The sequence below is a fragment of the Corylus avellana genome, chromosome 11 (assembly GCF_965113065.1).
Source record: "Corylus avellana chromosome 11, dhCorAvel1.hap1.2, whole genome shotgun sequence".
NCBI lineage: Eukaryota > Viridiplantae > Streptophyta > Magnoliopsida > Fagales > Betulaceae > Corylus > Corylus avellana.
The window spans coordinates 2,592,331-2,618,798 of record NC_142500.1 but is presented as its reverse complement, the minus strand read 5'-3'; the positions used below and the strand labels follow the sequence as shown (position 1 = coordinate 2,618,798).

General features: G+C 35.3%; 2 protein-coding genes across 2 annotated transcripts; both read left to right on the top strand.

The window, feature by feature from the left end:
* The first annotated feature begins 5,619 nt into the window (after positions 1–5,619).
* Positions 5,620–11,513, top strand: LOC132165615 (Pyridine nucleotide-disulfide oxidoreductase family protein). Its single transcript, XM_059576249.2, has 13 exons — positions 5,620–5,817; positions 6,010–6,114; positions 6,364–6,477; positions 6,585–6,638; positions 6,804–6,920; positions 7,385–7,494; positions 7,583–7,656; positions 8,447–8,508; positions 8,745–8,943; positions 9,201–9,261; positions 10,110–10,177; positions 10,744–10,886; positions 11,000–11,513. Exons 1-13 carry the CDS (start codon positions 5,701–5,703, stop codon positions 11,231–11,233), a joined length of 1,458 nt encoding a protein of 485 aa, XP_059432232.2. The 5' UTR covers positions 5,620–5,700; the 3' UTR covers positions 11,234–11,513.
* Positions 11,514–22,250: 10,737 nt separating this feature from the next.
* PAP2 (phytochrome-associated protein 2) lies at positions 22,251–25,935 on the top strand. Its single transcript, XM_059576151.2, has 5 exons — positions 22,251–23,008; positions 23,842–24,071; positions 24,807–24,948; positions 25,383–25,444; positions 25,584–25,935. The coding sequence occupies exons 1-5, from the start codon at positions 22,536–22,538 to the stop codon at positions 25,619–25,621; spliced, it is 945 nt and encodes a 314-aa protein (XP_059432134.1). The 5' UTR covers positions 22,251–22,535; the 3' UTR covers positions 25,622–25,935.
* The last annotated feature ends 533 nt before the right edge of the window (positions 25,936–26,468 follow it).

Genomic DNA, 26,468 nt, shown 5'->3' with positions numbered 1-26,468 from the left:
TTGACTCAGAGTAAATTGTCAAAAAAAAAACTTAGGGAGATAAAAAAAACTTTGGTGTGCTTATCCAAGGCGTTTTGATATAATTTTCCTTTATTTTTTGGACAAGTATGACCTCCTAATTACACTAAATGGATATTCTCAATTTCAAATGAAATGAAGAAGATTCGTTTCCACCATGCAGGGGCTGAGAATGGGATGCTTTGAGAAATCCTTTTTACCCCTACATCCATCCATCCCTACATGGGATTTTAATACATATTGCTGAGTAATATACATTACCCTATTATCCTCCCCACTCTCGGTCATCTGAAATTTTATGCGGCGTAGTTGCCTATAGCATTTGGTATATAAAGTTTGGTTTATTTGTTGGAAAATCAAGTCACATAAGCTACATGAAATTTTAATACATATTGGAGGACCCAGTAAATACCCATATAAGAAGAAAGCCCACACTCTAGATCAAGCTCGCCCAGTTTGTGACCCGACGTCTAGACCCGATCCGAGACACCATGACTCCTCTAGAAGACTTTAGAGGACTCTAGAAAGCTCAATATGCCGGTATATAAGGCCAAAGTTTTACAAATCTTTAACCTACCCTACACTCTATCAATAATACTCTCACCTCATTATAGAGCTCTTGATCATATCTTATACTGACTTTGGCGTCAGAGTGCTGGTATATAAGGTCTAAGGTATACAAATGTCTAACCTACCCATACACACTCTATCAATAATATTCTAACCTCACCATAGAGCTCTTGATCACATTCCATATCGACTTGGGCGTTAGAGTCCCTCCTGCCCTCTACGGTTGGAAGACTTCTAACGCCTTTTACCTCTTTTGCAGGCGGATCTCCTCCCTGAAAGGCGGCTTGAGGCTATTGATGGTTCCGTACACCAACACATGACATTATCCCTCCCTCCCCCCTCCCCACCCCCCCTCTTCTCTCTCTCTCTCTCTCTCTCTCATCCCATATGACTCCAAAGTCTATGTGGTGTGATCTCTTAATAGCATTTGGTGCATGAATATTAGTTTTTTTGGTTGAGAAAACCATGCCATATAAACTTTAGAGAGATGTAGTAGTCTCCAACTCTCCCATAACATTTGGTGTATGAAAATTAGTTTTTTGGTTGAGAGAATCGCGTAATGTCGTCACATTAGCTTTAGGGCAATGAGTGATCTTCCGTAACATTTAGTGCATGAATATTAATTCTTTATTAGAAAAATCACGCTTCATAAACTTAATTTAAAATAATAAAAATAATTGGGCATCTCATATATATATATATATATATATATATATATTTGCACGACCTCCAATTTTTGGAATTTTTCTTACTTTTTGCCGTCTGAAAAAAATGGCTCACTCCCCTCAAATCCAATCGCTACCAAGTCGAACTTCATAAGAATGTGTGCTTAGATCACATGCCTGACAACTACAAACCGAACTTTTTACCCAATGTCCGGTCCAAATAACAAGAAGACGAACCAAGGATGAGATGGGTCAGCAGCCACATGGTGCCACACGTGTAAAGTAATACACACCAAAAATTCATATTCAAAGCTAAAGTAATATTTCTATAAGCCCAAGTTGTCGGTTCATATACTTTTAATCACTCCATTTTATTTCTCGGACCCCCATGATTGTATTCCACATTTTTTTTTTTTTATAAAAAAAAAATATTATGTATTCATTATCATCATTATTCATTTCCAATACAACGACTTTTGTTCCATACCCCCACCTTCTTTTTGTTTGGAGTACAAATTTTCAACAGAAAGGGAATGTTATTAGAGATTACATTAAATTTTTTTCATGAAATGCTAGGAAAATATACCATAGAATTGAATAAGATTTTAACTCAAGAAAAGGAAAAGGTAAAAAAAAGAAAAAGAAAAGAAGAAGCTAGGTACTACTACTGCCATAAATTTGAAATATCAACTGTTACTTTCCCCTCCGCCACCCTACCAAAGGAAAATGAATCCCTAGGGTTTGCCAAATGATGAAACCATTATCCCCCTAACTCCCCCATCATGGCCAAGATAGAGAGACATAAACACCATCCAAAAAGAAAAAAATTGGGATGAAACCTAAATTTATTATTATATTTGATAAGAAAAGAGGAGAAAGGAATGAAAAATGACCCATTTGGTATATTCTTGAAAAACTTTAAAATGAAAAACACATGTTGAAAATGGTAAAGTTTCTCTTCAAATTGGGTTAGAGAAATTTTTTTCAAATCTAATCTATTACACTGACATATGTTCTTAGAGCACGTGATTCTCACGTACATGTTTTATAGGCAGATGTCAGTTTAACAAATTAGGTTCAAAAGATTTCCTCCAACCTAATTGAAATGAAAACTTTATCTCTCTCCACGTTTTCCAAAATGCGGATTCGAATAAAAATCATTTACAAACTTCCTTATCAAAAATGCGCGCTACTCACATTTCCTTTTTTTTTTTTTTTTAAAAAAATGTGCTTCTTATGCTAGAAAAAAGGCAAGAATTTTGACATCATTGATAGCATCAACAACAAACGAAACACACAAAAAAAAACATTCGTGTGGCTCATCATGTCTAGGATCCCCACGCCCACTTGAATTATGATTTGGGCACAACTAATTGACCCGCTTAAAAAGTGCGGTTAAAAAGAGGTTAGACCACCAAAATCAAAGGGGGCGTTGAAAGAGGTCAGAGTGGCGGTCCGTGGGCCCGGGTTGCCCCGTGATGGTCCGTATGAATTCTCTACGAACAGAACTCCTTTCTTTTTTTTTTCTGCTTGGGCTTTCCCATGTGTGAAAGCGACCTAAAGTTTTTTTGGACTCTGTTGCCCGTGGGGCCCAACATGGGGGCCCACTACCCCCCCCACCCCGCCTTTTTGCAAAGCAAATACCATCCAACGCTGGACCTGGACGCCGACCTTTAACAACTTCTTTTTCATTTGTTTTATTATTATTATCGTCAACCTCGGCCCCACCAGGTAATTATTTCTCTGCCTTTTTTATTTTTTTATCCTTTTTTTATTTTATATTTTTGGTGCTTATTTTATTTTTACGAAATATTTCAACGTCATCTTTACGTCAATTATGACGTCATCTCATTCATGTCCTGTTAAACAAATAAAATTAAATTTCTTGATCCGACCCGTTATCTTATTGGCTTTGGGTTGGGCTTTTGCGGATGGGTCTTGGATCATTGAGTACAAAACTAAAGGTTTTTTTTTTTTTTTTTTTTTTTTTTTTTTCAATCGCCTTAATCATGAAAAAAGTTATCATTTATTCACAAAGAACTGAAAGTGATTTATAAAAGTAATTTATGTTACACAAGATAACGAATAACTTTACCAACAACACATCTACTTGATATGATAATGTTAATCAGTCTTTAATTTTATTTATTATTATTATTTTTTTTTAACAAAAGTTGATCGGCATAGATTGAGATCTATGGAGCTATGGCACATTAGCAGCTTAAAATTCAATTGTTCAAGCAGGTGGCTGGAGAATTCAAAATTTATTTAGAGAAGCGAGCCTCATAAATACTCTTTCATATTAATTGTTGAAATTGTTTAGACAGATAAATGCTGTAAATCCCAATCCGATTAACAATCCAATGTCAATAAAATAGAATAGTGGTGGGATAAAGTAGGGTGTTTAGCCATGATCATAACTTATGGAATAAGGTAACTAGTGTTTTCAGTTTGTTACAAATGTCTTTATCTATTGTGATATTTGGCCTAACATGGTTCCAAAGAGAGATGGATAACATGAATTGTTTAGGTAAAGTAAGAACAAAAGATAGAAAATGACAATATGCTTGTATCTAATAGCTTTAAATTATTTTTGGTAATTAATTAAATCATACAAGGTTCTGAGTTTGAAATTTGAATCTATTGTTCTCAACAGGTAGCTTAATCGGCTGGGACCACGCTTAATGAAACGGAGGTCATTAGTTCGAATCATCATTCTCCTCCTTGTGCGGACATGTCAAAAAAAAAAAAAATCAACCTGTGTTAAGCCTTACTAATTTAGAGAGAATGTTAAAATAATTAAATTTATTCTTTTTTTATTAACTTATTAAACTTTTAAAATAAATGAGAAGACTATAATAAAGCATAGTAAATGGATAACTTTTGGCTGATTTTCTTTTCTTTGAAATGATTAATGCAACTAATCGGAATAGCGCAAGGTTGACCAATTGGCTTGGCAGTTGAAATATATATGCCATGTGCTGCAAAATTGGAATAGCGATTGACCTCTGAGTTTGGTGGTTGAGACTTGTTTCATTCTCCGTTTTTGGTTGTTAGAGATTTTTTTTTGGTTCGGCAATCATGGTCAGGAGGACATAGAGTCCTCTCAAATATGATGTGACATTTAAAATTACTATTGAATTTGAGATGATCAATATTAAATTTTAATTTATTAATGATTTTAAATATCATATCACATTTAGGAAGATTATAATTTTCCTTATATCATTACTCTTAATTAAAGGGTAAAGCCATTCATCTTCTTAGTTCTTGTTAAATCTAACTTCTTTGTAATAATGATCACATATATATCTGGGTGCTTCTTGCGCAATAGCCATCTCAAATGGTTGCATAATCTCTATTTATTTAAGGTAATGTCATTTCACTGTTTTTCTTTTCCTAAGCAAACAGGATAGGAAGAGGGGGTGAAAATTTATAACGAAGCCGGACAAAGTACCCTACAGGCTACTGTAAGCCTTAACACAACTATATCACTACGTACAACTGAGCATAATATAAAGAGGGTTTGTGCCAAATAAATGACACGACTCTATAAATTCTTTGAACAAATGCCAAGAAAATTGATCGCCCTCTAGATAATGGTTTAAGGTAAGAGAAATGACACAAACCTCAAATCATCCCTCAACCCTCCTAAGAAATATGATAAGGGGCATGAACCACGAGCAATCCCCCAAGTGGTCGAATCGTCACCATCATTGACAGAAGACACTAGGTCGGTGTCCGAAGATTTTTTCAAGGTTTGGGTTTGGTACTATAGAAAACCAGCGAAGAAGAGAGAGACGAAGCTCTATAGGGGAAAAAGAAAAGAAGAGAATATTGAGTCAATACATATATTAAATGAAAGTCATTTCATCGTCTTCACTTTGGCATAACTTCTACCCTCATACTTTTACTACCCCATTAGTATTTTGACTTGGTACAACGTGGGATTTGTGTCCAAATGCCACGTAATTCAACTATCATGTGCGAAAAGTTGATGATTTGTGTCCCACGTGTGATGCCCTACAAGTCAGCCCCAAACGTGTGATTGAATCACAAGAGTAATTAACTGAGGTTTTATTCTGAAAATCAAGAATGAAGACAGAATCTTGAGTCAATCTGTTTGACCAAGGCTGAATCTTGATCGGGCGTTAAACGTGGATAAAAAATACGTACGTAATGTGCATGAAATGTTTTTTATTAAAGATCAAATTCCGGCCGTTCATTTTGTAATTGTAGCCCATTATCATTAACATGGGCCGTAGGCCCACCACCCACCAAATCTATCGGGCCTTGCAGCCCATCTGGTTAGTTTTTAAATTTCAACTCCACCTTCCAACTACTTCCAAGACGGAGAGACAAAAAAACAAAAAAAACGAATATTTGAAATTAAAACCCTAGCTCTGAGAGACTCTGTAGCTCCACGAAGTTCAATTTGTCAACGAAAATGGTGATTTTCCAATCAAGGGCTTTCCTTTCAAGAAGCTTTTCAACTCTTTCTTCCCATCCTTTGCGCGTCTGTGTTGTTGGGAGTGGACCCGCTGGCTTCTACACCGCTGAAAAGGTAAACCTCTCTCTCTCTCTCTCTCTCTCTCTCACACACACATGTTTGTGTGTATTAGTTAAGATTAAAATCCTTAGCTTAAGTTTGTTTTTAGTTTTCTTAGCAACCAAACGTGAGTGTTGGTTTTCCATTGTGTTTGAATGCATTGATGGAAAATGAAGTTCTTGTGTTTGAATAATTGCGTGTTATTAGATGTTGAAGGCGCATCAAGGAGCGCAAGTTGATATCATTGATAGATTGCCGACGCCATTTGGACTCGTCCGGTCCGGCGTAGCACCTGATCATCCCGAAACAAAGGTAAAACCACTGTACGAATTTGTAATAATTTTTATGTAGCTTATAGAGCGTGTATTTATTTATTTTATTATTTTATACGGTACATTCATTGAATTATCAATGTGATCATGTGGTCATAATTTGATTTGTCTTACACTTCACCACTTCTATGGGGTATTTCATAAACTGCTCTTTCTGTTTGGTCTTTTGGGTGTGTGTGTAAAAATGCTTGTCTTAATTAAGCTTAGTTCACCAGAAAAATTGCAACAGATTGTTGTGAACCAGTTTTCCCGGGCTGCTCAACATGAACGATGCTCATTTTTTGGAAATGTGACACTTGGATCTTCTATTTCTCTCACAGAGCTTCGTGAGCTGTACCATGTGGTGAGATGCTAGCACTAGATTGTTTTCTGTGCTGGAAATAGCATTTTCATGTACATTGCGTCTTGAATGTTTCATTTGTTTGATCAAAGTTATATGTGTTTGAGCAGGTTGTTCTTTCCTACGGTGCTGAAAGTGACAGAGTTCTTGGTATACCAGGAGAAGTATGTTTAATAAGAACTAGTGTGTGCTTGATGTTATTTCTTTAGTTTCTCAGTGCTCTATAGAATTGCCATCCTTGGTAATATCTTATGTAGGATCATGGGTTTTGATTAAATGTTGAAAAATGGAGTTTGCTTATTTTTCTTCATGTATCAAACTTTTTCTAGGATCTGATTGGCATACACTCGGCTAGAGAATTTGTTTGGTGGTATAATGGGCACCCAGATTGCAAAAACCTAGATCCTGACTTGAAGAACACGGATACAGCTGTCATTCTTGGTCAGGTAACTTACTATTTTATGGATTGTAAGGAAGCAACCTTTTTCATAGATCATTATTCATATGTTCCTTGTTACGGCACAAATAAGTAACCGCATTTAGGATATGTTCTGCAAAACTACTGAGGTAGAGAATGGTCCTAGTTAGAGCATCAGGGACAAGGGGAAATTATTAAGAGCATGGTTAAGTTGGAGAGTGTCCTGTTGATCTGTAATTGATCAAAAAAGTATGATCCTAGATGGAGTGAACTGGCTATTATAAAAAAAGTGAAATGAGAATATGAATTGGAGAAACAAACAGATAAGTAGAAACTGTGCTCTAAGATTGATTTGCAAGATAACAATAAAACATGGATGGATTTAAAAGCCTGTGACTTTAATTTATCCCCAAGAGATGCCAAAAGTATGAATTTGTAAATTAAGGTTTTTTTGGTGAAAAAAAAAAAAAAAAAACCTCTCTTTGCTTTCAGGGCAATGTAGCACTTGATGTAGCACGCATCCTTTTACGACCACCAACAGAATTAGCAACAACTGATATTGCCAGCCATGCTTTGGCTGCTTTAGAGGAGAGCTCTATCAGGTCTTGGCTTACCATTTCACAGCAGCCAGATAAATTTATCACTTTTGTGTCATGTTTTGATGTTAATAAAATAAGAAAAATTATGCAGGAAAGTGTATTTGGTTGGACGACGTGGACCAGTCCAAGCAGCTTGTACTGCTAAAGAGCTACGTGAAGTTCTTGGTAATTCTTAAGTCCACTTACTCAGCACATTATTAGTTAAAGATTCATTTCTCTTTTCTATCTTTAAATGCATTTTTTACCGTAATGCTGGGAAAGAATTGTGCATAGGGAGTTCATTTGGGCAGAAAAAAGGAAAAGAAATAAGGCTATGTTTGTTAAACACTTTCCCCTCCCCTCAATACTATTCACTTTATTTTTCCAAAAAAATCAACATCAAAACATTCTCACTTTTTTCACTTTTTATATCACATAATTTACTTTTTACTACTATTCAAATAAAACAATCACTACAAAACAATTTTTTTTTCACTTTTCAATACAAAATTTTCAACACTATATATCACATCAGCTACAGCGTCAGAGGGGAAGGAGTTGAAAGTGTTTAGCATACAAGGCCTAAATGTACCGAGTACATTTGAGCTTTTCGACACTCCGTGAGATGCCCCGATTCTGAAGTTTCTAAAGAAATAATTTCCACATGTTATTTGCTCTCTAAAAAAGGATTAGAAATTTAGAATCAACTCAATCTTCCCTTTTTTTTTTTCTTTTTTTCTTTTTCAATTATACCATGTCTATACTCATCTGCAAATCATGCGCATCGGTAGTTTTATTAAAATCATGTATATTTTTTATTAAAGTTTTACTATGTATGCTTTAGCATCTTTCGTGCATTTTATAAATTTTCTAGTGTTGACCCCTGTATTGTTGATCATGTAATGAGTAATAATAGTTTATAGGAAGGCTTCCTTCTACATGTGGAATTAATAAAATAAATGGCATTTTATTGCAGGTATTACAGATCTTTATATTCGTATACAAGAAGCTGATCTTCTTAAAGCACCAGAAGATGAGGTATAGCTCTACTCAGTTATTTCTGTTGCTTTTCACAATATTGTGCAGGATATGTTTGTTACAAAAAGAATATAACATAACGACAAGAACAATAATACTAATAAAAAGAATTTGGTGTTTGCTATGTTAAGGTCCTTGTTGCTACCATTGCGAATATGAAAATCCCCAATGATATTTTTAGTAGTTTTTACTCTATACTGATCTTATCTGTATTTTGATGCTGTCATTTGGCAAAGGAAGAGCTAAAGAATAATCGAATTCAAAGAAGGGTTTACGAGTTGCTCTCTAAGGCAGCAGCCACTGCACCTTCCTACCCAAGGTCAGGTCAACGTGAACTCCACTTTGTTTTCTTCCAGAAACCAGATAGATTTCTAGAATCAGATGAAAGAAGAGGCCATGTTTCTGGTCTGCACTTTGAGAAGACAACTCTTAAAGGTAGTAAGCCTTCTCAATGCATTGAGGCTGCAATTTTTGTGTCTTATACAGCACTGAGCACACTATTGTAGATTCATCATCCTTAAACTAACTGGTCCATTCTTCAGAATTACGCGGGGGGGGGGGGGGGGGGGGGGCGGCGGGCTTGTTAAGATGTCATGGAAAATGGGATCCTTTTCAAAGCTACACAAAACGCTATGTATTTCTGGTTTGTCGAACTGCCCGTGATTACATTGCTTTATTCAAATTTTGTGTAGGTGTTGGTGGCGGAAAACGTATTGCAGTTGGTGTTGGACAATATGAAGACCTTGAATGCGGGTACTTTCTTCTAAAAGCTTTGTTCATTCATATTGTTCTCTTAATAAACTACTAAATCATCTTACTTTAATCTTACTTTTAACCCTAAAGGATTGGTTCAAGTGGTGAAAGCCTTGGACTTCGGTGGTATAACCATCAGGTTTAAGGTTCAAATTCCCTTGGATGTAAACAACTCCTTCTGGCCACACCCTTAGCAAAAGTTAGATTTAAACGATCCGTGTGGTGGGGTTGCATTACATAGGTCCAAGGTTTATCCTTTAGGGATGGGTACATGAAGTGGCTCTATCTTGCAGGGGTTCTCGTCATTAAAAAAACAAAAAAAAAAAATCATCTTACTAGTACTCTATAGGTGTTTAATTGTAAATCTCAAATCATTAGTTGTCTTAAAAACTTTAGCCTATAAGAAATTGTGATTTAAACTTTTAATATTGTTTCTCATGTGTTGGTGCAAACTCAACCTTAATAAGTAAGGTCTAACATGTGAAATATTTAATGAAAATGAGAGATAAATTATAAAGTCAAAATTTGAACTTAGAATCACTGGTCAAATATCATGTTGAATTACTGATTATCCTAAAAGCTTAAACTTATAAAAAATAGTGAATTTAATCATTTAGTCAATATTTTAATAGTACATATCAGTAAAATTTGTTTCATTCCAAATTGTGTTGTGTCACATCATTGTAAGAAAAGCAAATCATCTAAATTACTAGAGAAAGAATGAGTTCCATTGTTCTTGGTGAAATGATCATTGGAACCCTACAAAAAGAATGAACAAATTAAGCTGTGTCTACTGTATATTTAATCCACATCACTGAAATCAGGTAATGTACTCTCTCTTTATGTAGGATGGTGCTAAAGAGCATTGGTTACAAATCAGTTCCAGTCGATGGTTTGCCCTTTGATCATCAGAAAGGTAAAACATAAGAATGAATGCACCAAGTAGGACCTTTTCATTCTTTTCTTTTCTCATTGCTTGCAATTTATATTTGCTCTGGGAAAGATATGCATATACTGTTATATCAAGTGAAGAGTTCTCCAGACTAGCTCTCAATTTTCTCCCAAATATGCTTGATAAAAATTTCAATATTATTATCTAAGGTGAAAATTTTCAAAACTTTTTGAGTACATGCTTGCTACTTTGGATTTACTCATCAAGTTGAATTCTTCTTATGACTAAAACATTTGCTAACTAAATGAGTGTGTGGCCAATCCAAACCCTTTATTTGATAGGCAATCACTAGTTAGTATATATTTCGAGGACTTCTAACTCTTTCACCAGTTTCTTTGCTTACTTGATCTATTGAATTTTATGAACCTTTAAAAAACTCAACATGAATAGAATCGGAATGAGACTAAATTTACGTAAGTTGCCTTGAAGGCCACCTGCCACACAACTTCTTCACAAATGAATCTTAGTTTTGCCAAATTGCATTACCTAGTAACTTTGTATGCTCACCCATATGATGGCTTTGTATCCAGGTGTGGTTTCGAACATTAGAGGTCGAGTTCTACGTGATACATCAGGGGATCCAACTCTGCTTGAGGGTTTGTATGTTTGTGGGTGGTTGAAAAGAGGACCAACCGGAATAATTGCTACAAATCTCTATTGTGCTGAGGAAACGGTAAGCAGTCTCTTGAGCCACATTGACTGAAAGTACAACTTTTTATGAGAATCTAATCTTGCCTATCATAGATCTCGTTAGAGGTCTGCTAATCTGGCTGATTGATATGGCAGGTTTTGAGCATATCTGAAGACCTTGATCAAGGAGTTTTGGCAACAAAATCTGGCCTGCCCAAGCCAGGCAGAGAGGGTCTTCTTCACTTGTTAGAGAACCGAAACGTCCGAGTTATACCATTCAGTGATTGGGAAAAGATAGACTCTACAGAAAGGAGGCTTGGGAGTCTTAAAAACAAACCCAGGGAAAAATTAACCACATCGGAGGAGCTCCTGCAAGTCGCCATGGAATAAATCAACTTCCCTTTTCAGAGGATCTTCTTTTCTTTTCTTTTTTCTTTTTTTTTTTTTTTAAAAAAAAAAAACCTTAATCGAATACTATCATTTTTTTTTTATCCTTATTACAGAAAATGAAAGAAAAAATCTCCTCTCTTTTTTCATTTTTAATAAAGGGAAAGTCTTTCCCCACTCATTGTATCTTCATTAACCTCGAGGCTGTAATCTCTTTTTATTTTATTTAACGCAAGTATTCCTTCTTTTTATGTCTTAGCTTGGTGGCAAATGTCTTTGTTCTTCTCTGTTTCTTCTTTTCTTACAACTTTTAGAATGTTATTGTAGTTATAAAGAAGTCTTGAATTTGACCCTATCTAGGGTTTAAGATCAAATGTCTCAATGAAATTGATCCATCCACATGTTATGTGTAATGTAGGAGAGATCTCTACTTACTCTTGTGGGAATCCTTAGAATTATCACTTCTTAGCTTTGAATATATCTCTAATTATTAAATGAAATCTGACTAACCTTTCCTTTTCTCTTTGAAACAAGGGACACAATTAGTTTTGTGGGTGCTTGAAACATTTTTGCTTTAACTAGTGGATGGAAGCACTAGCTTAATTGAAAATATTTATATAATAAAATGTTGAAAATACGAAACACCAAGTCTTCGTCTAAACGTCTGGTTAGAGATAAAATGTTTTATTTTCTCTATTTATTGGTGTTTGGAATAACCGAAAATTATGTTCAAACTGAAAACATTTTTAGCGGACTAGAAAAATTTACTTTAATTTTCATAAAGTTGAGCATTTATCTTATCTTATAATCAGAACGAACGATATTCGTCCAATGGTCAAATCCTTTTGACTATTATCGGTCTTATGCTTCTCAGCCTTGTGTTATTAACATCCTAATAATTGATTGTTGGGGGAATTTTTATTCATTCAATCAACTGATGATTGCAATGGAGTGCTTATCACAAAACCCAAATAAGCCTGTTCTGAAAACAAAAAACTCAACTTATTTCTTTTTTATTTTGGTTTGAAAATCAATGAAAATTATTAAAAAAAAAAAAATTTAAAAGAATGAAGAAAAAAGAGTTGGCCTCTAAACAAGGCCACACTTCCACTCACTGTAGCAAATTTTGATATTGGCAGACTATGCATGAAAGGAATAATGAAAAACATAGTGGAGGCAATGCTGTGATCTTCTGTGTATCTTCTCTCATGTGCTAGCTTTTCAGATTTTCATGAATCATTCATAGAATTGAGAACTTTCCATTGACTTCTTATCTTTTACTTTTTGATGCATGATTGGAAGAATTACCCCCTAAAAGTTCCAACTTTGTAAGAGCTTATAAATTTCCCTTGTAATTGCAAAGCTCCTTAGATTAGTGCAAAGGGTTTTTCTTGAGCAGTAGGGTAATTATAAATAGGTAGTGTAAAAAGTCAAATCCCACCTAGTTTTTCAATGCCAAGCACTTGCAAAAGCTGCCATCTTTTAAAGGGATTGGCCACTTAAAAGTCTTCGCTTGTGATGCATTTTATCATGGGAAGATTGAATTTTTAGTTGTTTCGTGAAGGATCCAACTAAAAAACCTCCTACCATTGATTGCCAAATTCAGCTGGTATATATGCTGGAGGAGGCTTTCCTTTTCAGGAAAAGAATTGTCCACGTCCTAATGCCTTCAATTATATATTCTGCAGAAACTGCTCTAAACTGAACCATTCAATGAAGATGCTGTGACTTTATTAGTTTCCTAAACCTGCCTCAATACTAAGCACTACTATCGAGGATGAACTGCAATGATTTCAACTATTTTGACTTTATTGTTCTCTGGTGCATTGCATTGCATGACTCACCAGGCATTTGAAAATTTATGCAGTTGAAATGTCAACTGCAGAAAATTTAGGACAAAACAAGCTTGTTTGGTGGCCAGGGCTTTCATATTAAAACCCTAATCACTCCTGGAAATAACCCTTTAAAAGGCAGAAAATATTATTTATGATTGACACTTGACAGGCTAAATAATTGGTTGAGTATTTCTGAAAGGTGCCATCACTATCAGCCTATCATCTTCTTTAAATTTCCTGGGCTCCCTGCAAACAAAGGAAATTGGTATCTTATAATTATTGCCCAGTTTGCCATGGTTTCTGAATTTGAGCTGCTTCATTGGCTTTATCAGCCATTAGTTTCAGCTACCAACATGTCCATGGGGGGAGGGTTCTTCTCTTGTCAAAGACTTTTTACTTTTTCATTATTGCTGTAGAGAATATGGCAAACATCAGAAACCACAGCCAATGGTTTTCATTGTTAGCATTTATAGTTTTTATTACAAGTTCCTTTTAACAATTCACGTGTCACTTATTACATAAGTCGCTAAAATGTAAACGACTAAGTGGGTAAAGACCGAAAACCCCAACCATTTTTCATATATATATTTTCTCTGCCCTCTGAAATTGATTTGAAGATAATATGCCGGTTGATTGATAAGAAATTAAATGTCTGCATCACCCACTTGCACACGGGCAATGAGTTGGGATGGACAGATTTTTCCAAGTGTTAAACTTATACCACAGTTGAACTAGTACACTAAACTCATTTTACTATATTATCATCTAGTCGATGTGTCAGGTTACCATCATTGTCTTTTGCTCAATGTTTTCTACACAATTCATTAAGATGTTGAAATTAGTTCATGGGAGATTATCTTTCTTGTCAATAAGTCAATCAACATAATTAAACTAATTATGTTAGGTTTAGAATCAATTTCTCAGAAATTAAAGGACCCGTTAATTCAAAAGTAATTAAACTTGAACTTCCATTAAAGTATACATGGAAGAAACAGATTTTTCTGGAAAAAAGTGCCTTTTTTCCCTCTAAACACAACAAAAAACAAAGCAGGGCATATGGGGGTAAAGTTTACACATTCTAATCAGAGTTCCATCAAGGTATTGAGTGCTAGTACGTACGGTGAGGTTCAGGCACCCTGAGTCCCAATAATTCATGGACCCATTGATGGAAGTTGCAGTGCAATGAACCTGCTGCCTTTATGTTACTCTCAATTATCTGTGCCCTAGGATATGGCAAGCTCATCAATCTTTCTCTCCATGCCCATGCAGAAAATATTAAAAAACAAATCAAGAATCCTACTCTGCATAAAAGCTTTTAAGCCCTGCTGCTGCAGAAATAGGCAAGGCCACATTGAGGCATGCATTGAATATGAAACATCATGGCCCGCGTTCTCATATTAGGAAGATGAATAATTTACATAGACAATATGTGGTTTAAGTCTCACATTGGTTACTTACTATGTGAAATTGGGCTTTATAAATAATTATAGTAATTTTTTTGAAACGATAACGTAGATATAGTTAATACTTTTTCCTAAGTCATTACCATCATAGTGAACTTGTGGCTAATTGAATTACTACCTTCACTCAAAAAATCTCTACACGCCTACACACACATGAGAAAGGAACAGATAATGTTGGTTCTTTAGCTTTGTGGTTGGAAAAATATTGTTCACATTATTGGCAGTATAACTTATTAATTCATCATTTCTCCTGAAAATTCAAATCGATGAAAAATAATAAATTTAATTATTTAACTATTATATATGATTTTTTTTTATTAAATTACTATTTATTCAAAAAATGATGAGTGTTAGAATATATATTAAATGATTAAATTCGTAGTGGTATGAGAGTAGAGATTATGAGTTTGAACTTTGTTTCTGTCATTTACCTCATATTTCAATTAAATATTTTACGTGTTAGATCTCACTTATTAAGAGGAAGTTTAAGCCCACAAGTAAAGGGCAGTATTAGAATATAAATTAAATAATTAAATTCATCTATTTCTATCCACTTAAACTTTTAGAATAAGCGGTGATTTAACAATGAGAAACAATAAATTTAATTATCTAGTTATTATTTTAACAAAACTAATTGAGAAACCTTTTTATGTGAAAGATACATCTGATGGGCTAAGCTGGATTTTTCAAGATCTTTTGTTATACCTACTGAAATTGTTTAGCAGTTTATAATTATTAACTAATCAGACAACAATGATGGAATAACTAACATGTACATGACGTATTTCACATGACACATTGATATGTATGTACTCGCCCAAACGCATGCAGATGGGATGCTTTTGCCTACACTCCCTTAAGGTCCTCCCTCTTCCATTTCCAACCAATTACTATCCAAACAGGGTGGCTGTTAAGGATTTGGATTCAAGATATTACGCAACTAAGATTAATATGATTTGTGATTGACTAGAGAGACAAAACATTATTTCTTTTGCCACTCATGGAGAACCAAGGTGATTTATTTATAATTTTTATATACGATTAACGTATGAACAGGACGGAACTAGGGTTTCTCCGTTTCTATATAGGATTAACACATGAACAAGACGGAACCAGAGAGTTGTGGGGTCATTTTATGCTTTGGTCTCCCCCGACGAAAAAATTATGGTTCCGTCCATACGCATGAGATATTAATATTGTTGGATCGGGTCTTTGACTATCTCATCTGAAAAGTAATTGGTGTCTAGTAAAAAAGTCAAAACCTTTTATGGTATTCAAAATCGCATCCTACAAAAGCATGTTCTAAGAGCCATCAACCAAAATAAAGTAGCATTATTATACCTCAACAATCCATCTCTTAACATGATGCCCCCTCAACTCGAATCCATAACCTTGGCTCTGATACCATTTATTGGATCGAAACGACACTGTTGTACCTCAACAAATATCAAAAGTTAGAAGACTAGAATCTATTGGGTTTGGATTTGTAGAGATTAAGGATTGTGTTTAAGAAGAATATATGTATAGTTAAAACAGATGTGTGTGGTGATGAGTTTGTGACAAGTTTGCTTGATTTTGAGTAGGATCATATTCTAAGAAGCAAGAGACATATATAATTCAAGATGGTGGTGGTGTATGGCCAAAAAAATAAAATAGTGGAGGGGTCCATAGCCTTCTGATCAAGTGTGTCTGATGTGCAGATGTGGTATTATTCATACAGGGCCATGATGGTTCCATTTGTGAGTATAAAAAGCTATGATTCCTCTTGATGTTTAATCAAATCCTGCATGGGGCCAGGGGAGAGCTGTTGTCAAGATTCATGCTGTCTCCTACCCTTTACCTCAAAGTCTTTGGTCCGATTATGACAACCATTTCACATGTTGGATGTTGGACACTTGTTCAAGGCTCTGTTTGGTTTCAGTTAACATCTCAAATCTTTCATGTGTCCTGTTTCGGTCCTGCTTTTCATGGGATGTGGCTTATTTTATTTTATTTTATTCTCTTCATTCTTTCAAAATTGAAAGAAAATCTCACAAAAACTTTGGCTCCATAAGAACCTTTTCAAAAATCAAGAATTTTGATGAATGCACAGGGGACTTGACCATTGGAAGAGAAAACTTACAGAGATCAAGAAAGGGCCAGGTCATTTAGGATGGAAGAAATACTTGGGTGATTGTATTTGAATCGGCTGGTCTAGTTGGTGTGCAACAAAATTTGTTTCAACATGGGTCGTAATGCATGGAAACATGGTCAAGTAGGAAAGAATTGTATGAAAAGTTAGACATAATTCAATTTGGCTGCAATTTGACTGATGATTCTTAAAATTTTCCGTCCAAATTGCTTGCAACTCAAACCGAGAATGAAAGAGGTAGGTGCGGAACTCGGTTGCTTTGGACAATTTGGGGTGTGGGGTCTACTTTCCCGGAGCACCCGAGCCCTACACCCCCTTTTATTTATTGTTCAAATTATGTACGATTCGAAAAAAAATAATAATAATTCAGAGAATCTTGATCTCTGCAATTTGTACAAATTATAAAAGGTATATGTTTACATTTACATCAACCCAACACAACAAAACTTTAATTTCATTTACTAGGGATTAAAAACAAAACAAGGAAATAAAAATATGCTTCTGAAATGTGAAAAATGAGACAAAATGGTCTCATACAAAACCTGCATGATATCTGCAACTCAACCATGGCACTATCAAATCAAAGTTCCCATAATTATGAGCAGCTGTGAAAGTCCAATGCATTGAAAATTGATTCCATGCTTAAATGGTGAGGAAAAAGATTGGAATTCCCATATTAGTGGGATTTAAAAGCTCAGCTTATCTCCTTATCCCAACTCAACAAAACTTCAAGTTAATCTGCTGGGGTTTAAAAAGACAAAACAAGGAAAGCATATAAATTGCTACTCAAATGTGAAAAATGAAGATCATAAGCTGCATGATATTTGCAACCCAACTCAACCTTGTCACTATCAAATCAAAGGTCCCATGACAATGACCAGTAGCTATCAGTCCACTACCCTGAAAATGGATGCCCTGCTTGAGTATTGATGAAAAAGATTGGAACCCTCATATCAGTGGGGTTTAAAAGCTGAGCTTATCTCCTAAACCCAACTCAAACAAAGGTTTAATTTTATCTATTAGGAAGAAGGGTCCGTTTTGGTATACGATTTTAAAATAGTAATTTTTAAAAACACAGTTAAGTGTTTAAAATATTGAAAAACGTGTCTTCCAAATCATATATTTTCTGCAATTTGATTTGAAATCGAAATGGCATTAGAAAACAAAATCTAAGAAAAACAAAACAAGGGGAAACTTTTGTTACTCAAACAGGGCAGTATGGGATGAAAATTGGCATTGAAAAAGACTTGTAGTTACAGTCCACTAGCAAGCATGAAAATGAATGCCATGGTTGAGTAGAGAGGAAAAAGATGAGAATCCTGTGATATTAGTGGGGTTTAAAAGCAAAGCTTATCTTATCATCCTGTTAACCACGTGGGATGACTGTGAGAAAAGTGCAGGGCAAGGAGGACCCACATCGGCCACAATCAAACATCGGATGAGGATAGTTGGGCTTCGCCAAACACCAAAAGATGAGAGTGAAATGTGAAGGATTAGCGGATTAGCTCCCATGGTGATGAGGAAGAAGAAAGTGGGGGTGGCTGGGCAGCCTGGGCAGTGGGCAACTGGGCACTGGGCAGTGGCTTCCACACTCTTTCTTTTGAACCACTGCTCCATAAACACTACTACTACTACTACTGCCTTTTCGGGGCCCACCAACACGAGCCAAGAATTTCGTACTGGGGCCCCACTTTCTTATGTGGGTCCCTCCTTGCAGATTCTCTTTCTCTTTGCTCATCATTTCATTTTTATGACCCTCCCTAATTATGTAACTAATTGCAGACTTGAAAAGTTTCCGTGTTCGTTTCCTGCATCAATTTACCAATTTGCACCCATGTATTCATTTAATATATATATATATATATATATATATATATATATATATTATGGTTTTTAATAGTTACAATGTAAGGGTTTTTTTTTTTTTTTTAATCTATCGTTGCAGTTTACGTGATACATACAAACTAACGTGATAATTTACGTGACACTCATTATGTCAGTCATTAAAATGTAAATCGATAAATTATAATAAAAAATTATTATCTTAAATATTTTCCTAATCAGTGAAGTATGCTTTCCCATGAATGTGAATCATTAGCCTGAGACTCTACTTCCATCTACCTTTCAACAGGTAGGCATAGGCAGGTGTTCAACAAAATGTTGACGTTATGAGTTGCAATTCGTGTTCGTACGTCAAATTTACATTATGTTAAAAAATAAGTATAAGACTATAATTTTAGCTGTTTAATTAAATAGAGCCCGACTTTTTAATTATAACTCATTAATTTCATGTTAAACTCATATCAAATTTGTAAATCGTATAAAAAACTGTCAATACGATAAACAAACAGACAAACGTAATGTTTGGTTTGCCATCTTTCGTGCGAGTCGAGTGCTCGACATCACGCCAAATATCATTAAAAGATGGAGATTATAATAGACAAGAAAAATTAATTTGGTCAAAAGTAAAAAACTATTGGGTCTAAGTAGTGACAAAAACAAAGTTAACACAAATCTTGACCAAATCTTAACCATTTTTGTGATGTTCAAGAAAAGTCTGCTTACACCATTGTCACAAATTTAGGGCACATATGCCAAATCCACAGTAATATTAGGTGAGCTTAGTGTAAAAGATGTTTTTTTTTTTTTTTTTTTTTGGGTCTAAAGTCCCATTGATTTAATTATAGCCGGAGACCTCCCGACATACTCATAAATTAAACATAATACCTACCCTATATATAATGTAGCCTAAATAGACAGCCATTTATTAACCTTTTGATCAAATGCAAAAAACTTTCATCAAACGGTGGAGATCAAACCAAGAAAATAATGGAAGCTACAACACAATTATTTTGTTGTGGGGCCTTGACTTTTCAAGCGAAACATCATGGAGGAAATTAATAAAAGAAATGGGGAAATGGGGCAGAAGTGTATATATATATAATTATTATATGTATAATGCCTGATAAAGGTTACCGGTTGTTTTTTGTAATGCCGTCCACTCCACAACATAACGCCGTTTTGTCTCCCACCAACCCATCCATTTGCGTGGACTTCTTTAAAACCGTGCAAGCTTTTTTTTTTTTGTGTGCTTCTTTTTCTTTTTTCTTTTTTCTTTTTTTTTTCTTTCTTTCTTCTTCCTTCTTTTTTTTTTTTTTTTTTTTTTTTGTCTTTTTAGGGTCTGATAAATATGTGATAATATTAATTTTAGTTTTTTTTAATATTTATTTTAAATATGGGAATGTTATCTGAAATAGTAATTGATAGAAAATATATAATATTTTCGTATATTCTATAATTATATTGTTATTAAATTTTTTCTATTTATGGGTTTATTATAATCATATATTAGGATTGTAATTAAATTAAGGGGATTTGATTACAATAATTATATTTAGGCATTACCCTATAAATAGGGACCTTTGTATTGTAGACAAATCATGTTAATGAACACAATTTAGCTCTTAGGGGTATTTCGAGTAGTGGATGTAGGTATCTAACATTGAACCACCCGTAAGTTATTTCTGTTTATTTTCTATGTTGCATCTGCTATTATTTCCACATCATTATTACTTCAACATAATAACGGGCTGGCAGGCGGGTGAGACAAAATGGGTGAGGCAAAACTACATGGTGGCTTGCCTTCTCCATTTTTTTTAATTACCCTTTTAAAATCAAAATTTTACCCTCCATTGTTTTTTACCTTTACCCTCAAACTTAAAATTATAGTTTGGCCTTCTTCTTCTCTCTCTTCTCTTTTTTTGGTTGAGATGCTGTCAAATAGTTGTATCATGTGCGGTTGTTTACGGGATGTGAAAACACCATAGAGAGAAATAAGAGAAGATGATAGTTATATCGTGTGCGGTTGTTTACGGGATGTGGAGACACTAGAGAGATAAGAGAAGATGACGAGTATGAGTCCGAGGTTGCGGTAGGTGCAAAGAGAGACGAGAGAAGGGAAGAGCAATGGGGAGATAGGAAACTAAACTTAGGAAATATGACGGGTTCATAGAATGATTTGAATGAATGGTGCAAGTGCTGAGCGAAGAAACTTAGGGTTTTGCCTTTTAAAACGAAGAATATATATATGGCTTCAAAACAATATTATTTTACATTAAAAAATATATGATTAAAATATTAAAACCCAAGATGACATGGTTTTGCAATTATATTTTCAAAATATTAAAAAGAGACGGATTGGTCGGAAACCATTGCAAATATAAAAATGTTTCCATCATCACATCCGACTTTTGTAAGAAACTATTAATCGCGTTCAACCCTACCTTCGGTTAACATCGAAAGCCAACTCGCACGGGTCAAAACCATGTCGAAGGCTAGTCGTCGGTTGAAAACGCGAAAAAATATGCACATTCATACATGTATTTATATGTAAATGGCCCTGTTTCTTTTGTCATTTCAATTCCTTTTTCATTTTTTGGAATGAACTCACCCTAAAATCTTTTGGACAAAAGACAACTAATATTTACTTTATAGATGATGTAGTACTTAATGAATAAATTATCTTCACCAATTCTATCACACAAGAATGTAAACAAAATTATATGTGTATATGTATATGATGAAAGTTTCCTTGTGGTGGTCCAAAACACCCTTTTTTGGTGTTGTTGTTTTTTTTTTTTTTTTTTGATGCATCCCTCCCCCCTCCTCCTGTTATAATCTTAGAAAAAGAAAAAGAAACCTTTTTACACTCCCAACCCAACCCATAGAGAAGGTCATGATCAAACTAATTAAAAGCATGGCAGCTGGTAAATAAAAATAAATATAAAATTATTAAAAAAAAACTATTTTAATAAAATAGAGAAAGATTTTGAAAATGAAATGTATGTTTTTGTTTTTTCAGGACATGATTAAGGACAAAAAGAAAAAAGAAAAAACGTAAAATCCAGCAAATTTTCCCACAAAGCAAACGATAAAATTTTCCGGGAAAATCCAAAAAAAACATACAGCTGGTACGAGCGCAGGGATGACACAACACAGAGACAGAGTCAGTTCTCTTTCACCCACAGAAAGCTCTCTTTTCAGTTCCTCAAACTGCCGTTTTTCTTTTTCAGTTATTATTTTATTTTATTTTCTCTCTCGGATGGGCTTACGATCCAAGGCCAACAACGCGTTGTCTTCTCGCCGTGTCAGCTTTCTCAATATTCCCTCACTTTCTAGGCAAGCTTTTCCGAGTGTCCAAACACCATGTCTGCCAAAAAATCTCCACCATTTCCTGCTCGTAACGATCCTCTGCCCCTCGCCAGCTTGAAAGTCCGAGCGATTTTGGCAATTCCACACCCACACGCCCCGTCCTATCCCTTTCTGCGATTCCGTGCACTTCCCGGCGCACTTTAGCACCATGTACGCTACAAAAATTCCAGAAAACAAAATATATATATATATATATTTTAAAAAAGTATATTTATTTCTTTATTGGATTAAAGAAAGGGTATAATTGGAAAGTCTGCCGGGGGAACTTTCTGTGACTTGTCGGAGTGGTTGCCCACAAAAAGGTTCATAGAAATTTAAAAACTCCCAAAAAAAATCCTAAAAAGAAGCAAACACATTTAATTAAACTAAAAAAAAAAAAAGAAGCGAAACAGTTCCATTTTTTTCCATCTCTTTATACATTCTCTCTCTCATTTCATTGTTCACAGATATTATACAATCTCTTTCCATTTCTTAGTTGCAGACTCACAGTGCAGAGAGAGAGAGAGAGAGTGGGAAAAGCCCAAAGAAGCTTCTCTTTCTTCATCTACTTGATTGTCACTGAGTCTTTGGTGTAAACAGCTTCTTCTTCTTGTTCTTGTTTAAAAGGCATTTTGTGCTTTTGTGGGTGTTAATTACTGTGATTTAAGGTTGCTGGTGAGGCTTTGATGTCTGCGTCTTTGGAGCATGATTACATAGGCTTATCGGAGCCTCCTCCTTCAATGGAAGGCTCTGAGAGGAAAAGTGGGGGCTTGAACCTTAAAGCCACTGAGCTGAGACTTGGCCTCCCTGGGTCCCAGTCACCTGAGAGAGATAACGTCTACCCGCCTGGGGTGATGAAGAACTTGTTGGGAGTGTCTGGGGCCAAGAGGGGCTTCTCTGACGCCATTGATGGAAGTTCTGGCAAGTGGGTTTTCTCTGGGAGTGGCGGATCTGAGGCTGAGTTGGGTAAAGGTGGGAACTTGTTCTCTCCCAGAGGTAATAATGGTGTGGGGAAGGGTGGTCTTGGAAGTGGGTCGGAGGGTAACAATCAGAATACGGGTTTGGGTGGTCCGGGTTTGAAAGATGGTAATGCTGTTGGTCCTCAGTCGCCTAAGCCGTTGCAGGAGAAGAAGCCCCAGCTCTCTGCTCCTGCGGCAAAGTAATTGTCTTTCTCTTGCTTTCCTCTCTCTCTCTCTCTCGTTTTTTTGTTCTAAAGAAAATCATAGACGAAAAAAGTTACTGTGGTAGCTGAAAATTTCATTTTTCATTCTCGTCTTGTCGATTTTTCTTGTTGGAATAGTTGTAGATTTTACTTGCTGATTGTCTTGATGTGCTCTGAATATTTGTTCATGTTTGTTTTGTTTATAATTTGGTATTTTTCATATTTATTTTCTTCTTTCAGTTAGTCTTGAAAAGAAAAAAAGAAGTAAAAGAAAGAAGAAAGTAAACTCGATGAGGTTATTTACTTGAAGTTGGTGAAAATGGGTGAAAATCTTTGTTTTCTGATGTTCTGAAATTTGAGCTAACTTCTGGTCAGTAACCAAACCGGGACTAGGAGAATTTTGCAAGCTTGTCTTGTCTTTTAGAGCTTTCTTTCTTTATTAGACAGAAAGAAGTTGTTGCAATCGTTTCATGCTTGTATGTTGTACGTGTTTCCAAATTGAACTTCTCCAAGTTAATTGAGAAGTCTTTGCTTGTTGCGTAAGATTGTTCTCAAGAACCGTCTCCCAGTACTTGCGTTTCACACTTTCTCTTATAAACAAAAGAATTAGAGTTTGCCATGCCTTTAATTTTGGATTATGGAGAGATTTGTCTGTAATCCACTAGCTAAGTCTTTTACTTTGGATTTCTGTACTCTCGCCCTTCACAGAGGAGGTTGAATATTTCTGTTCATTTTAAAATCTCTCTCGCACTGCCTAAGAAGTTGATAATGGCTACGTTTAAGAATTTCACAATAAATACTTAATTCTTGGTGTGTGTTTTGCATGACAGGGCACAGGTTGTGGGATGGCCACCAATTCGCTCTTTCCGGAAGAATTCAATGGCTTCTCATCCTCCAAAGAGTGACGATGATGCAGAGGGCAAGTTGGGATCTGGATGTCTTTATGTCAAGGTCAGCATGGATGGTGCTCCATACCTGAGGAAGATTGATCTCAAAACCTATGGCAGCTATATGGAACTCTCTTCAGCATTGGAAAAGATGTTCAGCTGCTTTACAATTGGTAATTCTCTTTGCAAAGGTTCATGAGCTCCTAAAAATTGTTTTTGCTGATTACAGAATTTTAAAGGTGCATGTTGTTTGAATTGAAAGAAAAAAATATACAAGCTTTTACCTTAGATACGACATATGTTAGCTTCTTCTTCTAAGCAGAATCTTGGAAGGGGGCAGCAAGTGAGAAGCAATAGGAGTATAGTGAAAATGTCATATGGTACCCCTAAGGAGGGAAATGTATTTTACATACCATTTGACCAAACTAGCCAGTGGTGTATAATTATGCTTTATATTGAATTCAGAATTATGTGACAATGAGGTGAACTCTTTAATTGTAAAAGCAATACTCTTATCGAAAACCACCAAAAGCACAATCGATTTTCACTCACGCTAGAAACATGATAGAACAAATCAATTTTTGTGTGATGTTGTGATGATCTACTGTAACTTACTGATGACATCATTTGAGTAGCTTTCCTCTATTTTTGGAAAATCAGTCGGAATTGGTTGGTTGGCATAACTTGAAAGCTGAGATGTTAGCTAAGAAACCCGCTTTGTGATCTGGCCATTGCATCAGGTAGCAATTGGGGGATTCTTTTACAAATATAATGATGTCATACACACACATTTCAGGCGTCTGAATGCACATGAAATCATATAACACCAAATCTGGATGTCGACATATGCAGACGCATGTTTTCTGTTTGAAGTGAACTAAAAGATTTTTTCTGTGTGACTTGTTCAGGTCAGTGTGGCTCTCATGGAGTTCCAAGCAGAGATGGATTGAGCGAGAGTCGTCTTATGGATTTACTCCATGGTTCTGAATATGTACTCACCTATGAAGACAAAGATGGTGATTGGATGCTAGTTGGTGATGTTCCCTGGGAGTAAGTATTGTTACTGACTCAAAACTTTTGAGAATTTCTGACAAACCCCCAAACGAATACTATATTAGATGAACTCAATGGTGCTCAAAATTTTCGTACTAGAATAGCGTATACAGATCAAAGAATTACAGAAGTATCTCGATGCGTCATATTTAGTAAACAGAGGAGGCTCCTCCTTCCAGACCATAGAATTAGCAACTTAATCTGGATATCTTTCTAGGCATTGTGTTACTTTTTTTTTTTTTTTTTAAATCGATTTTCTTTCACGTTAGAAGATTGATGCAATTGGAGTTTAGGATTTCCCTTTTAACATTATCAACTTAATATTTGAGATGACTTGGGAACTGTTGAAGATTTCCTTGTCTCACCAAACATTGACTAAGCTATGAGAAATGTAAAAGTGTCCATCCCATTTATATAATTGTTTTTTGCAGGATGTTCACTGACTCTTGTAAGAGGATGAGGATAATGAAGAGTTCGGAGGCCATTGGGCTAGGTATGTGCTAGTTTGTGCAGATATGATATGATATGTTGTTGCCCGCATTTCATGACATTTTATGTGGAGAAAATTGTAGCATTTCTCATTTTCTGGATTCAGCAGTCCTTTATTCTTTTTTTCTATCCGCTTTTTGCAGCTCCAAGGGCAATGGAAAAGTGCAAAAACCGTAACTAGTGCAACACAAGCGCAATGGATGGTTATGATAGTCTAATTAAAGCATAATGATCATGGATGTGGTTTCTATCTACATGCTGAAAGCCATGAATGGGCCTCAAAATTGGCCCCTCTGTTTCCTTTCTATGTAATGGTTCTAAATGTTGAAGATTTGATGTAATGGAAAAAACAATGTAGTAGGTAAGATATATCATCCTAGATGGTCCCAGGTTTCTTAGGTTCCCCCCTCTCTCCTCTCTCTTGCTGTCATGTAATCCGATTCTGATTGCTGGTTGTTAAGCTTACAGTATTATGTAAATGGTTTGCTTGCTGTAGCACCACCCTCCCTCCCCTCCTCTCTCTCTCTCTTTCTCACGTGCATGCACACGCACACGCGATGCTGTTGCTTGAATACCCCGTGCAATCTAGTTTTATGACGTGACATAAATGTGAAAATTGTTTGTCTTTTGAGAAAAGTTTTATAGAGGTGAAAAATGTTTGTCTTTTGAAAAAAGATTTGTATTTTGATTTAGACAAAATAAAGATTGCAAGTTGCCTTGGGTCCGTTTGGCATTGCCTTGTTTCTGTTTAGTGGCTAGCAAAAATTGATTGTTGTGAGAAAAAAGTAAGAATATTTGGTGTGAAAAAGTGAAAATTTTTTGTTTTGTAGTGATTTTTTTTTTATTGAAATAGTAGTAAAAAATGATTGATATGATGTAAAAAATATGAATCATATGAGTTATTTTTTATTTTTTATGAATAGTAATTGGCTGTAGGCAAAGGGTGCCTTTTTTCTTGGCACTCTTAATTACCTTAACAAAATCAACTCTATTTCACACATGTTGCCATAATAAATACTCTCACTTGA

Bases quoted from the DNA above. Each gene is read 5' to 3' on its own strand.
- LOC132165615 (XM_059576249.2), top strand. From the start codon at position 5,701: ATGGTGATTTTCCAATCAAGGGCTTTCCTTTCAAGAAGCTTTTCAACT. The intron at 6,115-6,363 runs GTAAAACCACTG...AAATTGCAACAG, and splicing joins CTGATCATCCCGAAACAAAG to ATTGTTGTGAACCAGTTTTC. The intron at 7,495-7,582 runs GTCTTGGCTTAC...AAAATTATGCAG, and splicing joins TTAGAGGAGAGCTCTATCAG to GAAAGTGTATTTGGTTGGAC.
- PAP2 (XM_059576151.2), top strand. From the start codon at position 22,536: ATGTCTGCGTCTTTGGAGCATGATTACATAGGCTTATCGGAGCCTCCT. The intron at 24,072-24,806 runs GTAATTCTCTTT...TGACTTGTTCAG, and splicing joins GTTCAGCTGCTTTACAATTG to GTCAGTGTGGCTCTCATGGA. The intron at 25,445-25,583 runs GTATGTGCTAGT...CGCTTTTTGCAG, and splicing joins TTCGGAGGCCATTGGGCTAG to CTCCAAGGGCAATGGAAAAG.